Source organism: Acomys minous, assembly GCF_964271855.1.
Source record: "Acomys minous genome assembly, chromosome: 19".
NCBI lineage: Eukaryota > Metazoa > Chordata > Mammalia > Rodentia > Muridae > Acomys > Acomys minous.
In genome coordinates, this window is record NC_140499.1 from 31,905,353 (window position 1) to 31,919,739 (window position 14,387).

The window sequence follows — 14,387 nt, forward strand, 5'->3', positions numbered from 1 at the left end:
CCATCCCCTTTGAAGTGTTACTTCCAGTTAAGCAAATGTATCTTAGACACCCAAGGCAGGTCAGGCACCTCCAGCTGCCCTAAAACCCCGTGCTTTGTCCCTTGGACTTGTGTACATGTACACTTCAAGTACAAAATCTGAGAGAACTTGCCTGCAGTAGATCTGGACTAATTATTTTTAAAATATTCTGGATGCAAGATTTTCTGTCAGAACAGATGTCTGCTAAGTCCCTTATGTACCATCATTACAGCTGACCGTTCCAAGAAGGAGATGGAGCTATAGAGTCCACTCTCACACTCAAAGACGTGAACCAAAAACTAAGGAAGGCACCAATGACCTGAGCTGCTCCTGCAAGCAGGGGACAACATGGCCTTCCAAGCCAGAACAGATGCAGTCTTCTCTTTTAACTAGAGCTAAAAAATAGTTGCTTACATTTTCAATAATTTTGCCAGAATATTTTTTTAGTCTTAATGTGGGTGATTATTAAATCAATAATAAAAAACCTTTGTATTTCTGTTTGTGGTTTCTCTGAGGAACTAGAAACAGTTGACAATAAAACAGTGCTTTAATTTTTTATATAGTTTAATGTTTAAAAGCAAGAAATGATAGAGTGCATATATTATTTTCTTGATTTACTTCATTCTTGGTTTTCCAGCATTAAAAAGTAATGCTTTATATACTCTTGTTTTATCACAACAATAAACCAGAAACAAAACTTATCAGTTAAAATACATCCCACCATTAAGTCCCCATTCTTTCTAGCACTTCTCAAAGTTATATTGTTTTTTTTTTATGTGATGTAGGCAGAATTACAGGTATAAAAGAAAAATAATACACGTATTATATTTGCCATGTCATATATATGTATATATTTATTTGGATATACATGATTATGGAAACAACAGCAGTTCTTAAGTGTTAAAATCACTATAACAATGAGATAAGCCCAATACTAGGTAAAATGGTCGATGTTTTTTCCTGTGTTGTCAAACAATCACATTTACTTTTTTTTCTTTCAAAAACTGAATAGAGTTGGTGACCCTAAAGCAGCCACATTGGAATATCTGTGTCCAACATAGATGACAGATTTCCCATGGCCACATTGATGGAACTCTTCTCAATTAGCCTTACCCCAGGCTATACACTCTTGTACCTGAAGATGACACACACGTCTAGCAGGCCACATGCAATTGGGTAGAATTACATATAAATGGCTAGGCCAGTGGCTGGTGTTGATGCAATGACCTTTCCCACCCCTATTCTTCCATAAGAGAAAGTCACAGCCAGACATCCTAGCTGATGCTTTGCTAGCAGGAACAGTTGATTTGCTGAACAGAGCTGCCTTGTTTTGGTTGTTGGTTTTGTTTCTCTGTTAGTTTTGGTCCTCTGTAGAGAGGACCACATTGACAACAGAGGTGTATGTAGGAGGAGAAGGAAGAAAGGGAGGGAGAAAGGAAAACTAGTTTTAAAGACTGTATGAAAGAAAAAAAGATATCCATGTTAAATGTACCTATATTATGAGTAGAATAGAGTTAACCTGTTTTTATTTCTTGCACAGCAAGGGTCTGCTACAAGCCTCCTAGGTGTTGACTTTCACCCTGTGTATGAAGTCTTTCCAATGCACAATCATACTGTAACACACATGCAACTTTTTCATGTATCTCCTCTTCTGGTGGTTCAGAGGAGGAACTTTGATAAAAGGAAATCAGAGAGGAAAGAAAGCAGTTAAGCAAGGTACGCAGCAGGTCAGGGGAGGACAGTGTGCTATACACCATAGCTGCCATCCAAGTGTCCTCTGTGCCTGTGTGCAGGACATCTCCGTAACCCATGAATTGTGAAATATGTTTTTCCTTGGGAACTGAGGTAGACTCTGCTTTCGTTTGTCTCTAAGTGGACAACAGCCTTGACTAATGAGGAAGACAAATCTAGAGAGGGCTTTGAAAATCAGTAAGAAGAAAAGGGAGGCCTGAGTGAGGATGTGACTAACTGTAATTTGATTGGTGAGTGCCAGAGTGGTCTCTGTATAAGAGCTTAGCAAGACAGAGGACAACAGAGGAAGTGGTCCTTCTGGATGCTTTCTCTACTGGGAGCTGGCTATTGCAGCTAAGCGGAGAATAGAGGCCATCTGTGTGTGAAATGCAAAAGTCACCTGTGGTCATCTTATTTATTTCTTCAACCTTGCATAGCACAATTCTGTGTCCTTGCCTGCCAATTTCTGCAGAACCATAAGTGCTCAAATCTTCTTGAGGTGTTGAACACACCCACTTCGTGAAGGACACTCCAGGAGAGAGGTAGATGCCAAGCATTTAATGGCTGACTATTGAATTTTCTGCAGGGAAATAATATAAAAATAGTTAAGAACCACTATAGAAAAATTGAGCTTGGGCTTTTTATTGTATAGGGCAGAGGTTGGCCATCTGCATCTAGAGGAAAAGCTGGGCTGGGCTTTTAAGACTGTTAGAGTGTTCTGTGGGTGGAGCCTGGTGGTTGGATGTCCTCAGGGGCGGCCTGGCCACTCATACGCCTTGAGGGGCTCACACCCTGTGTTCTTTGAAATTTGTAGAACACCAAAGGCCTGGCTGTCACATTGGTTTTTCTGAGAAATCTCAGGTGTTGCACCTGTTACCCATGTGCACTGCTTTTGTACAGGAACAGTTGCTGGAATTACTTGACTCTTAGATGTGCATCTTCTAATAATGGTCCGCTTCTCAGTGAAGGAAACTGAAGTGACAGACTCATTTCCCAGCATCATCTAATACTGGAGAACTTCTTAGTAAACAATGTTGGCTTGATAGACTCATTTCCAAAGTTCAGTCTTAGGCCGTATACTTTACTTATACTCCTGAGCATCCAGAATGACTAGACTGTGCAAGCATTCACAAATCCCAGCATCTAGAATAGCCAGGCAGGGGATCAAGCAAGCCGTCTGGGCTTGTCTCCACCCCAGCCCTCCCTGTTGTGTGTGCTCATGTGCATTTCTGATTGCCTTCCGGGGCTGCAGACTTCCTGAGGGCAGTGTGGGTTTTGACTGAGCATTCAGATGTTTGTCAGCCTAATTGCTGCAGTGGCAATGAACTGTTGTAAATAGTGGGCCCTTGTGTTTTATCTACATCAGTGTCCATGTGCTTTGCATTTTCTGGGCCAACTTTCAGCTTTGCCCAGATACCCACTAGTGCCCTACTTTTGTCGTCAGCAAACATTGGGAAGACAGAGCAGAGTCAGTTTGAACAAAACAAAAAGTCATGTATTCCCTGCCACGACAGAGGGAGGAAGTGTACTCTGAGAGTGTGGCGGGAGCTGGTGATGATGTGTAAAGTCCCAGCCCAAGGACAATAGCATGGAGGACTTCCTCCTGCCTGGGGAGGCATGCTCTCAGGACAGTGACTTAGTCACAGATCCCCAAGCTGCATGATGGGCCCTCCATCACAGCAGGCTGGTCTCCTCATCCAGGGCCTGTCTGCTCCACAGTGCAGGTGGGTAGTAAAGAGGGGCAGCAGGCCCCCTGGCCAGTGTCTAGCAGTGGCCAGAGATGGAATCTAGTAGGTGTAGCATGCTTTTCTCATATCAGGAAGAGCTGAATTTTTTTTTTTAATTCAGAAGGGAAAAACCATCTGCAAGGCAGGAACACAGGTACGTAGTAGATAAATTCTAGAATAAAGTCCTTTAGCAAACAAAACTATCAGATACAATTCATAAGAAAGAAAGCACAGCCCCCAAGGAGAAATGTGGGGTATGAACACTCTGCCTTAGTCCAAAGGGATTACCAAAGAGTGCTTAAAAAGAAATTTGTGGAAATTATGCCAGTATCCTGACATTTCTCTAGTATAATTTTAGTACTTCTGTTTGTGAAGCATAGCGGGGCGATGCTTGCTGACTCTTCATTCAATGGGTGCTTACAGGTTCCCTAAGTACAGGACATGACTGAAGGTCAGATCTGTTAGATTTTAGCCCCAGCTTCTGCCCCCATGAAGTTCTTTTTCATGGAGGAGTAAAATTGCAGGCAACAGTGTCTATGGCTAGAAAGACTTTAGTTGATATTGGGCATTTGCTGGCCAGGGCAGCTTTAATAGTAAAATTACTGCTTTTCCCCACAAATAATTCTTAAGAGTTATAATAACGTGAAGCCAACTAGAAATGGTCTCTTCTCCCCTTTTATAATCATAAATCTTGCAATGGGGAGACGCAGTGTGGTAGTACCTACATGAATACAATTTAGTTGAATAGTCACACTTTGCATTTGAATGGATGTCATGAAAATAAATGTTACATTAAAACTGGACAGCACTTAAGGAGATTTAATAATTCATCTCATTGTCGCTGCAAATAAATGAACCAAAGCCCCTTCTATGCAGTTGTTAAAATATGGTGGATAATGATCCATTCATGTTTAATATTGCTAATAAATTTGAAAGTTCACATTTTTACTGATAAACATTTTCTTGAAATGCAATGTAGGAGGACAGATGGTTAAATTTAAGTACTTTATAAATGAGAATTGTAGATAGTGATGCAATTAGTAGCAATGCCATCTACCAGCTTACCTGCACTCCTTCCAGTGCTCAGCAGTGGGGTTAGTATTTCACTTTTATGTGCACCAAATTGCACATGATTGTAGGGGGGAATCTAGCATGGTAATAGAGTAATGATAGTAGTAAATATTGTGTTTTTCCTTGTTGACTTAAATTACACATTTACAATATCTCAGGGAAAATCTTATTAGTCTAATTTAATATGTTGAAATATTTTACCTATAAAATTTATGAATAGAAGAAATACTTAGGTCTTTCAACATACAAATGCACATATACATGTGGGCATGCACATGCATGCAGTCTTATATTGTGTAATCCAGAAAGTTTGAGGTAGAAATTAGTTTTACTTAATGAGACTCATACCGTTTTACTGTTCATATCTGCACAGGCTTTAATAGAATGCTATATATAGCTCAGGATACCCAAGAATTCTTTCATTTTTAGTGAGTTTTCTCTAAAGTTTACATGGAGGAAACTGAGAGAAATTAATTCATACCTTACAAATAATATCCCCAAAATTCCTCTTAAAGCACCATAGCAAGCTAAAATGTACTTTTGTATTGAAAGCTTTGCTATACTTGATTGTAATACCACCTTTATGTTCTGACCTTGGGTTACCCTCTGTGTCAACTGAAATGCCTGTTCTTCTGACTTTTATTTCATGTTAATGGTAGACATTATGTCTCATTCTCTTTTCCCATGAAGATTCCAGAAGCTTATTTTATTAGAGACCCCCATACATTCCTCCTTACGAAGGATTTTATTAAGGTACCTGTGTTGTATTTGGTGCTAAAGGTGTTTCTGGTCTTTAACTGCATGCGTGGATGCACAGATAATCATTTCTATGTTTAACCCCAGAGCAGTGCTGTGCTTAACTGAAGCATGATTAGAAGTGAAGCTTGTCTACAAAGTACTAACACTTGCAGGGTTCTGTGCCCTGAGAAGAGAGCACTCCTGGAATTTTCTGGACTCTCTTTATGGCTGACTGGAGCTACACTTGCATTGTCAGAAGCGTGTTGACCTCCCTTTTGACACATATTGATTATGACAGTCGCCCTCCTTGCCCTGCAGGCCATGGAAGCACAGATACAGAACTTTGGGCAGACGCCATCTCAGTTGCTCATCGAGCCACATCCGCCACGGAGCTCAGCCATGCACCTGGTAAGACAGCAGCCTTGAAGGGATTTTCCTTTCCTTTGTACCCAGGTAGAAGGCAAGTAAAATGCTATTTCAGTAACATTTTCAGAGGCCTCCCAGCATATCTGTTGATTCTGAAGCTCAAGGGCATGCTAGAAGAATGTGTAATTTCTACTCTTCAGTCCTGCTTAGTCAGTGAGCCCAATCTTGGGCCCACAAAAGCAGGATCCACTTCTCCATACGCCTATTGGTGTACACATAGGTGCACACACTGGCCCCCAATTAAATTAGATCTGTAAATTACCATGCAGTATACACACAAACACACACACACACACACACACACACACACACACACACGCCAACAGAAGAACGGTTCATTTTAAGGAAAGTGAGTGACTTTAAACACAGTATGTGACTCCTGCAGGGAGGGTGTGGGACAAATCAGGCTTGTTTACAAGTAAGGGCTCCAAAGTCAGATTCAGACCAGACACCATTTCTGCCACTAACTAGTAAGTAGCTGGGGATGAGTACCTAACCGCTATATGCTGGGATTTCAGCATCTGGAGCCTAGAGTTGATGGGTCCTGGCACTGGAGAGACTCTAAGGCCTGCTTCTGAACCTCCCATAGGCCAGCCCCTGTCATGTAAGCTCCCAGCAGCTGCTGGCTGGCCTCATCAAGCACTGATGACGTTATGTTTTTAGTCTTACTTTGCAAGGAAAGAATTATATGCTTTCTTCCAAAATTTAAAGGTCCATTCTCATAACAAAGCAATCCCTTTTCATTGCATTGGCAAATAGCAAACATCCCCCCCCCTTTATTTAATTCATTGAAGGCAAATATTTTGCTGAGATACTTTTAATGTATTTTTAATGATCTTTCACTACTTTTTGGATAAAAGTTCAACAAATGGTTTCAAGACAGAAACAGTTGCAAATGAATCCTCAGATGATTTATGTGTATCCACGGTCTTGGAGACAAGCCTGTCCCCTCAGTGGCGTGGAGAGCTTTGACATTGGGTGGCCGTGGGTGTGTGTGGGAAAGCTGTAAGCTAACATTTCTCTGATGGAAAGAATGCTTATCCCTTTCATTTATTTAATGCATTTTTTGAGCCCTCCAAGTGTCGATGACTAAGTAGTGAGACAAAGTTCCAGGTGTGTCCTTCATGCCACCAAGAAGCAGGCAGTTCACACCTGGTGAAATAGAGCTACACACCTGCTTAAACCTCCCTGCAGCAGTCATCCATGTAGTTTCAGTCCCGTAAGCAGAGTGTGTATCCTTTAATTGCACTTGGCCATTCTGTGTAACAAAACAGAGAGGTTTTCATGGAACACAGGCTGTCCCCAGGTGCCTCGCAGCCACAGTACAGACAGGGAGGTGCTCTTAGAGGGCCAAGCTCCACCCTGCCCAAGAGTCTCTTACACCTTCTAGTACGAAATGGCTTAGTGGGAGAGTTTTATTCCACATTACTTTTCTCTGTTTTTAATGATGAGGTGATGATAATGGTGGTGGTGGTGGTGGTGGTGGTGGTGGTGGTGGTGGTGGTGGTGGTGGTAACTATTCTGGGAGAATGCCCAGTTAGAACACATTACCTTCCCACAAGGAATTATCAGATGCCAAATTGGCACGGAGCTGTTAAAAGAAAGTGAGCTTTGTAAGGTTGTGATCCATAGAGAAAATTTTCAAACATGTATGATAGCTGAGTAGTAATTATTTCCATCCTTATTTTATGTTTTGTAGAATAGAATTTATAGTGCTTGTAGTATCTAATATCACTTCATATATTAGATGTTTAAAAGAAGAGCTCAAAAAAAAAAAAGTATTGGCCCACAGTAAACGGAACCTGTAAGGGAGAGGAGGTGTAAGCCCTAAATAGTAGGGTCAGCGCCAGAACCCAGAGACAGCAAGACACTGGCCAGAGCACCCGGCTGCCCTGCAGGTGGTCGTATTTCAGTTGTGTATACTGTGCCTAGGTTAGACCAAGGAAGATGACAGTTACCAGTCAAATCACTTTACATTTCATGCTAACGTCAGCCACTGATTAATTTTCCATCAGACTGATTTTTTTAAATTTCTGAACAATTATGTCTCCTCTTGTGGCTGTATCTGTGAGCTAATTGTCCACATGGCCATCTGACCATTTTACAGACTGAGGCTGACCCTTAGCAACAGAGTGCACTGCCAGGGTGACTGCAGAGGCTCTGTTCTCTCTGCTCTGTGCCTTCTTCAGGTGATGTTGCTCTATCTGAGGTGCCCAGACCTTCCACTAACCGAGTTATCTTTTCTGTTCCCTTCTGTCTCTTCCCTTTCTATTCAACAGTGTTTCCTTCCACAGAGCCCACTCATGTTTAAAGACCAGATGCAGCAAGATGTGATAATGGTGCTGAAGTTTCCATCCAATTCTCCTGTGACCCACGTGGCTGCCAACACCCTGCCCCACCTGACCATCCCTGCAGTGGTGACAGTGACCTGTAGCCGACTGTTCGCAGTGAACAGGTGGCACAACACAGTAGGTACGTGGGCCTCGGCACGAGCTGTACAGCTAAGGTGAAGAAGGTGATGGGAGCTTGCATGTCATTACAGAGGCGTTATGGCAGGCTGTTGTGAAGGCCAGCCTGCCCACTCCAAAGACCCTGCAGTGCCTTGGGCTTGGCACTGTTCTTCCACTGCACCTCAACAGGCTTCTGAACAGAGCAGGTTTGTCTGGACTTTGTAGACAAGAACTACAATCCATTCCCTTTGTTGCTATTAGTTTGTTTAGCAAATATGTGAATGCCCAGTGTGTGTTAAACAGTCCTAGGCTTTTGGAATTCAGCAGGAAACAAGACAAGTAGCATCCCTAGCTTTATGGAGCTTGGTCTGTGAGAAAATGCAATAACTAAATTGTCCAGTGATTGCACATGTGTTTGTCCCACATTTCATCCCTGAGAGCTCCAGCCGGCACATCTTGAAGTGATATAATGTCATCGCAAACATTTAGACATATTGATCCGTATTTAACCAGGGCAGACATGGATGTGACCAAATGATTTAGTTGGCCCCGTTCACCACTTAAGGCTTCCTGCAAAGCCGCAGGACTGAAAAGATGAGCCCTGCTGATCTAACCTGGATCTTTCTATTCCACTGATGTCTACCTCATGCTGAAAGGGCGCTGATTTATACCACACTCCCTCCGTGAGCTTATATGTGGCTGGCCCTGGCTTACGGTTATTGCTGATACTATCAACAGGGGGTGTTGCAGTTTCTGCTGGCCCCGGAGTGTACAGCAGACATCTTATGAGAAAATAAGACTTCATTGTTCACGAGGTTTTGGCCTCTAGGAATGTTTTTCATTAAGAAAAAGAACCATAAAGGGTTCAATTATTAAATTGTTCAAGAATATTATGTATAGTTATTTTATAACTACATGTGAAAATATGACAGATGAACTCAATCAGACCCCAGATGTCAATCCCAAAAGCAGCTTTTCGTGGGATGATAGCTTCAGTTATGACTCAACTTATAACTTGAGTTGACTAGTCCTGTCACTGGGAAAGGCCCCTGTGAGGAAGTCCAGCTCCCACCTGACCTCTTTCCTTCGGAGCCAGCCTTGTCTGTGTCCCAGGCCCACTGGTTGCTCTGTGAGAAACTGTGAATCTAACCTACCACTCTTCGTGGCTTTCTACATCTCAAGGAAAAACCTAAAGTCTCTGCTATGGTGACTTTTTAGGACTCCTTATTGAAGTCACGTAATAGAACTGAGTCAGCACAAATTTTAAACAAACGCATGTTTTATGTAAGCATCATAAAGCTCCCTTTATTAGGAAATGCTTTCCGATACTCTCATGACCGTTTTCCATGCTTACTTCCTCAGGCCTCAGAGGAGCCCCAGGATACTCCTTGGATCAAGCACATCATCTTCCAATTGAGATGGACCCACTAATTGGTATGCTAATATATTCATTACTTTCTGTGGCCGTGATAAATCACCATGACCAAGGGAAGAAAGAGTTTGTCTTGGCTTATAGTTCTAGAGGGAGAGTCCCTCATGACTTGTAACCATTGTAGCAGGCAGCCAGAGCAGGAAGCTGAGGGCTCACATCTTCACCCAAACACAAAGCAGAAAGTGCAAATGGGTGAGGCTGTAAATCTTCAAAGCCAGTCCCCAGAAATGTGCTTCCTCCAGCAATGCTCATAGAGGTTCCATAACCTTCACAAACAGTGCCACCAGTTGGGGACCAAGTATTCAAATGCCTGAGCCTAGGACAGTCATGTCTCATTAAAACCACGGCAACTAACAAAGATGTATTTTAAAATCTCTGCTGATTATGCATTCTTACCTTTTTGTTTGTCTCAAAATACAGCTGAGTTATATATTACAGCATCAACATGAGAATAACATCAGATTGCCAAAAGGACTTTGCTACCTTCCACATGTACCCAAGAATGCTTTGCTATTAAACCAATTACTTATGCATTTTCTTGATGTTCTAGAAGGTCATGTAAGTTAAATATTAAAAAGCAAATATGTACACAGTGCCCTTTGTTTGGGCCTAAGGTATTCTTAACAATTTCATATTATTTAAGGTAAATAGATTCAATGATTACTAAGGGAATTAGTACTGGAAAGCACCTTTTATAAAAATTATATCCAATGGGCTAAACTTCCTTTTTAAATTAAAGATACCTGAATTGCAAACTCCTGAGTTTCAACCACTCGTACTCACATGGCCCATAGGCATGCCGTGCCCCTTGGTTTTGTATCTGCCAGGTGGTCTATGCTGATGTATATTCCCCTAACTTGTGGAATCGCTTAGCAAATTAAGCTAAAAGAAACTCGGAAATGTTATAAAAAGTTGCTCAGTTCTGTCTGAGCAGTGTGGTTCTATTCTTCAGGTGATTCAGCTTTTATTTTGATCCAGAAGACAGGCCTTGGCTTCCTCTTCTCGTTCTCATCCCCAACAAGACAGCATCTACATACCTTGTAAAGAAACAAGGTTTAGGACTAAGAATATTTCTGAGTCTCTCCTTGTTATCTCTCTGTCCCCCAGATACTGACAATGAAATAGGTGGCTAGTGTGTGACCATGGGACAACTAACAGCTCTGCTTTCAGTAACCAGGCATGAGTTGTGTGATCTTCCAGCAATGCAGGACTTTTGGCCTATTCTCCCCTAATAATGTTTCTAAATGTCAATTCTCTCTCACTGCTTACCTTAACAGAGTAATTATTTCACATCTTTAGTAACTATCTACAAATAATAGTGCTGAGATTTAGTTGGCATTAGAGCCTAGTATTGGCAACCTTACACATCTGCACCTCGTGTTTAAGAATTCAGGGAGGGATTTTGCCTGAAAGGATGGTGCAGTCTAAGGGACAGGCTGGCATCCAGACAGGCACTGGGGAAATCATAGATGTCTCTGAGTTCCTGGCTATATTCAGATGTACTCCTGGGGCTGCACGCCGATTCTTTGCCTGTCTCTCTCCCCCAATCGCTTTCTCATCTCTTTTATTGGTCTCCTCCCCTGCTAGCCATGCTGCAAAGGCCTTATGTTTGTTGACAACCCAGGTCTTTAAAGCTACTGACCTGAAGCTCCCCATGGGCTTCCCAGATCGCACCAGCAGCTCTCTGCTAGCTTTTCACATGGATTGAAATGTGCCATGGGGAAGTGACGGATGAGGCAAACGTTAAGACACTTTGCATCATGTATAAGATTCACCTCCACCTGGTTCTTACAGGACACTAGCGAACTGGAGCATAAAACACATGTATAAGAACAAATGTATCTAAATACTTTAATATGTTTTGAATTCATTATCTTGGATTCCTTGGCGGCCCTCGTTTGTTGATGGAAGAACTGAGGTTGCAGACAAAGTTTTTAAGTATATGAAATAGCTTGTGAGTAATTGCTACTAAGGAAACGTATATTCCTCAAGGTAGAAAAATGTCTAAACCTTACGATTTGCATCATTGAAAGCCCATTGTTACATCAGGGAAGCACAATCTATTTTCCTTCCATGAGGGCATGATGAAACTCTTCTGCTTGTTTTTAGCAAATAATTCTGGTGTGAACAAGCGGCAGATCACAGACCTTGTGGACCAGAGCATCCAGATCAATGCCCACTGCTTTGTGGTCACAGCAGATAATCGCTACATCCTCATCTGTGGGTTTTGGGATAAGAGTTTCAGAGTTTACTCTACAGAAACAGGTAATCTTTGCAATAAGGGCTTATTCTCAGTGTTCAGGAGATGATGGAAGTGTGAGGACCTGAATTCCAACCCAGCAACCACATAGGAGCCTATACACACCTATAATCCCAGCACTGAAGGGTCAGAGAGGGGAGATCTCTGGGGCTGAATTGGCAAGCTCTGGGTCCAGTCTCCAAAACAAGATGGAAAGTGACTAAGGAAAACATCTGATACCAACCCCTGGCCTCCACTCATATGGGCACACATATGCCCACACAAACACATACATGTACCACACATGCACTCACAGAGAGCATATCCCTCTAATATGAAGTCATGATAGTAGATATTCCATGCTGTGCCAACTCTAAGTGGTCAAGGCTTGGTGATCACACTATAAGCTAAGCCCTTGGTTCTGCCTCAGAAATGAACTACTGCTCTAGCTCACTACTGACCTAAGTTTATACCTCAGTGGCGCTGCCATATTACACTCATATCCAAGATAAAAAGTAATACTCTCCATTGTCAGAAAAAAAATCATGGTGATCTCATTTTACAAGACTTTTCCTTAAAAATGTGCATGGATATGATTTATCTTGCAAATTTGAGGGTCTGTGAATTCTTTCCACAAATCAGTAAAATAAAATTAATTCTGTTTTCATAAAGACAGTGGGTCTAAGTGACACGACTCATTCTGTGCTGCAGGGAAGCTGACACAAATTGTATTTGGCCACTGGGATGTGGTCACTTGCCTGGCCCGGTCCGAGTCCTACATCGGTGGGGACTGCTACATTGTGTCTGGGTCCCGGGACGCCACCTTGCTTCTCTGGTACTGGAGTGGGAGGCACCATATCATAGGAGACAACCCCAACAGCAGTAAGTGCTCCCCGCAATGGCTTTTTCAGACAATACATAACTTAAGTGCATTTTCTTGGTTTACTTCATGTTTGCAGAGTCTGGAAAGACTTAAAATATGAAAGCTTATGTAGCAAAAAAAAAAAAAAAAGAATTGTAAATTGAACTGTTACTAGTCACCAGGTCTTCTGATGACAGCCACTCGCTGATCCCTTCAGCTGCTGTCCCCAACACTTAGATGTCCCCATGCTTCAGAAATGTTCCCTGGGCTGGTAAATCTCGGGGATTCTCTCAGCTAGGTATAACCTCTGCCTTCTTTAAAATTCAGTAAGCTTTTATCTATACATCAGTCGAGTGGCTCACCATTTTCTTGCAAGTCGGTTGCCTTGCCTGAGGTGCCTATAAAGAAGCTCTGTGTGAGGAGAGAAGACAGTGCTTCCTAAAAGTATGCCCTGCTAGGAAGGCTCTGGAAGTCCCACAGACATACAGTCTGGCACTTCAGACAGCACCGTCCAGAGTTAGATTTCCAAGGACTCATCTTACGCAGTCCAGGTGATGCCATGTTTGGGAGATCCTGAGTCTCGGGGTCCTGGCGTTGTGATGTACATGAGAAGTTTCCAGTAAATAGTGTTGTTAAGTGACTGAAATGCTAGACAGAACCTGGCCAAGAAATAAGGACCACATTTAATTACCAAACCATCAGTGGTTAGAATGTCTGTTTCCTGTATAATATGAAATAATTTCTGTGAGGCTTTCAAAGTGTCAAGTTTGCCTAGGTCAGGCTAATCCAAGCTGTAATATATGTATCAACCACACCTTAAATATGGGTTGGGTAATAGTAGCAGTATCATATCTAGCAATGGTACAGGGCACAGAAGCAGCGAGGCCACGGATGGGGACTGATATGGCTAGGATGGAGGCAGTTAGGGATGGACATAGCTAAAGGTGGAAGTGGTTTGGGAGATGAAGAATAGAATTGGTGGCATGGGGATGCCTCTGGATGACTAGGGGTGGAGATAGTTAAGGATGGAGATGGCTGAGGTTGGAGGTTGCCAGGGATGGTGATAGTGAAGGGTGGAAGGCCTGGGTAGAGATGATTAAGGATATAAATATCTGTGAATAGTGAGAATGCCTTTAAATCCCACACTTCTCCCAGCTCGTGTGTTTTTTATGCTGAATGCTGCAAAATAAGAGATGGCTGTTAATGGACAGGAACTAAGTCTCTATCATATAGTACAGAGACTACAGGAATATATCATTAAAGAAGTTGCTCGAACATTGCACAAGATTGCCAAAAGATATATGAAGTTTACTCCCAGTGTTGATCACTAGAGTTGGAGTGTGTTATGAAGCGATGCTTATCTCTTGGTGTGGGGTGAGAAGGACAGAATGAAAAATGAAGGCACCTAGCCTACACTGGAGTAGGGTATGACAGTGACTCAAGGGCTTCCTGACCTGTTCAGATTATGTTTCCAATTCTACATTACCAATGAACATTTCCTGATAAATGTAAATAAGCTAATATCCTTATGTTCACTTCTAAGCCCCCCCCAATCTCATCTGCAGCAGAGTTCTAGTGTGTGAGGGAGGGGGCTGTCACTCCACACATGGAGTTTTATCTAAGCATGTCCAAATGGTCTTTATCTCTGTACTACTGTAGCACTCCTTAAATTGTCCAAGCAACAAAGCTTTGT

The 14,387-nt window shown here is 42.4% G+C and overlaps 1 protein-coding gene across 7 annotated transcripts in view; it reads left to right on the forward strand.

Annotated features, from left to right (window-relative positions):
• Positions 1 to 14,387, forward strand: part of NBEA (neurobeachin) — a 545,308-nt gene that overhangs the window by 514,951 nt on the left and 15,970 nt on the right. For all 7 annotated transcript variants that reach the window (XM_084768707.1, XM_084768708.1, XM_084768709.1 and 4 more), the window contains 5 exons: positions 5,604 to 5,693; positions 7,991 to 8,183; positions 9,524 to 9,595; positions 11,703 to 11,858; positions 12,544 to 12,714. In XM_084768707.1, the coding sequence (XP_084624833.1) occupies positions 5,604 to 5,693; positions 7,991 to 8,183; positions 9,524 to 9,595; positions 11,703 to 11,858; positions 12,544 to 12,714 (682 nt within the window). The remainder of the gene's footprint in view (positions 1 to 5,603; positions 5,694 to 7,990; positions 8,184 to 9,523; positions 9,596 to 11,702; positions 11,859 to 12,543; positions 12,715 to 14,387) is intronic.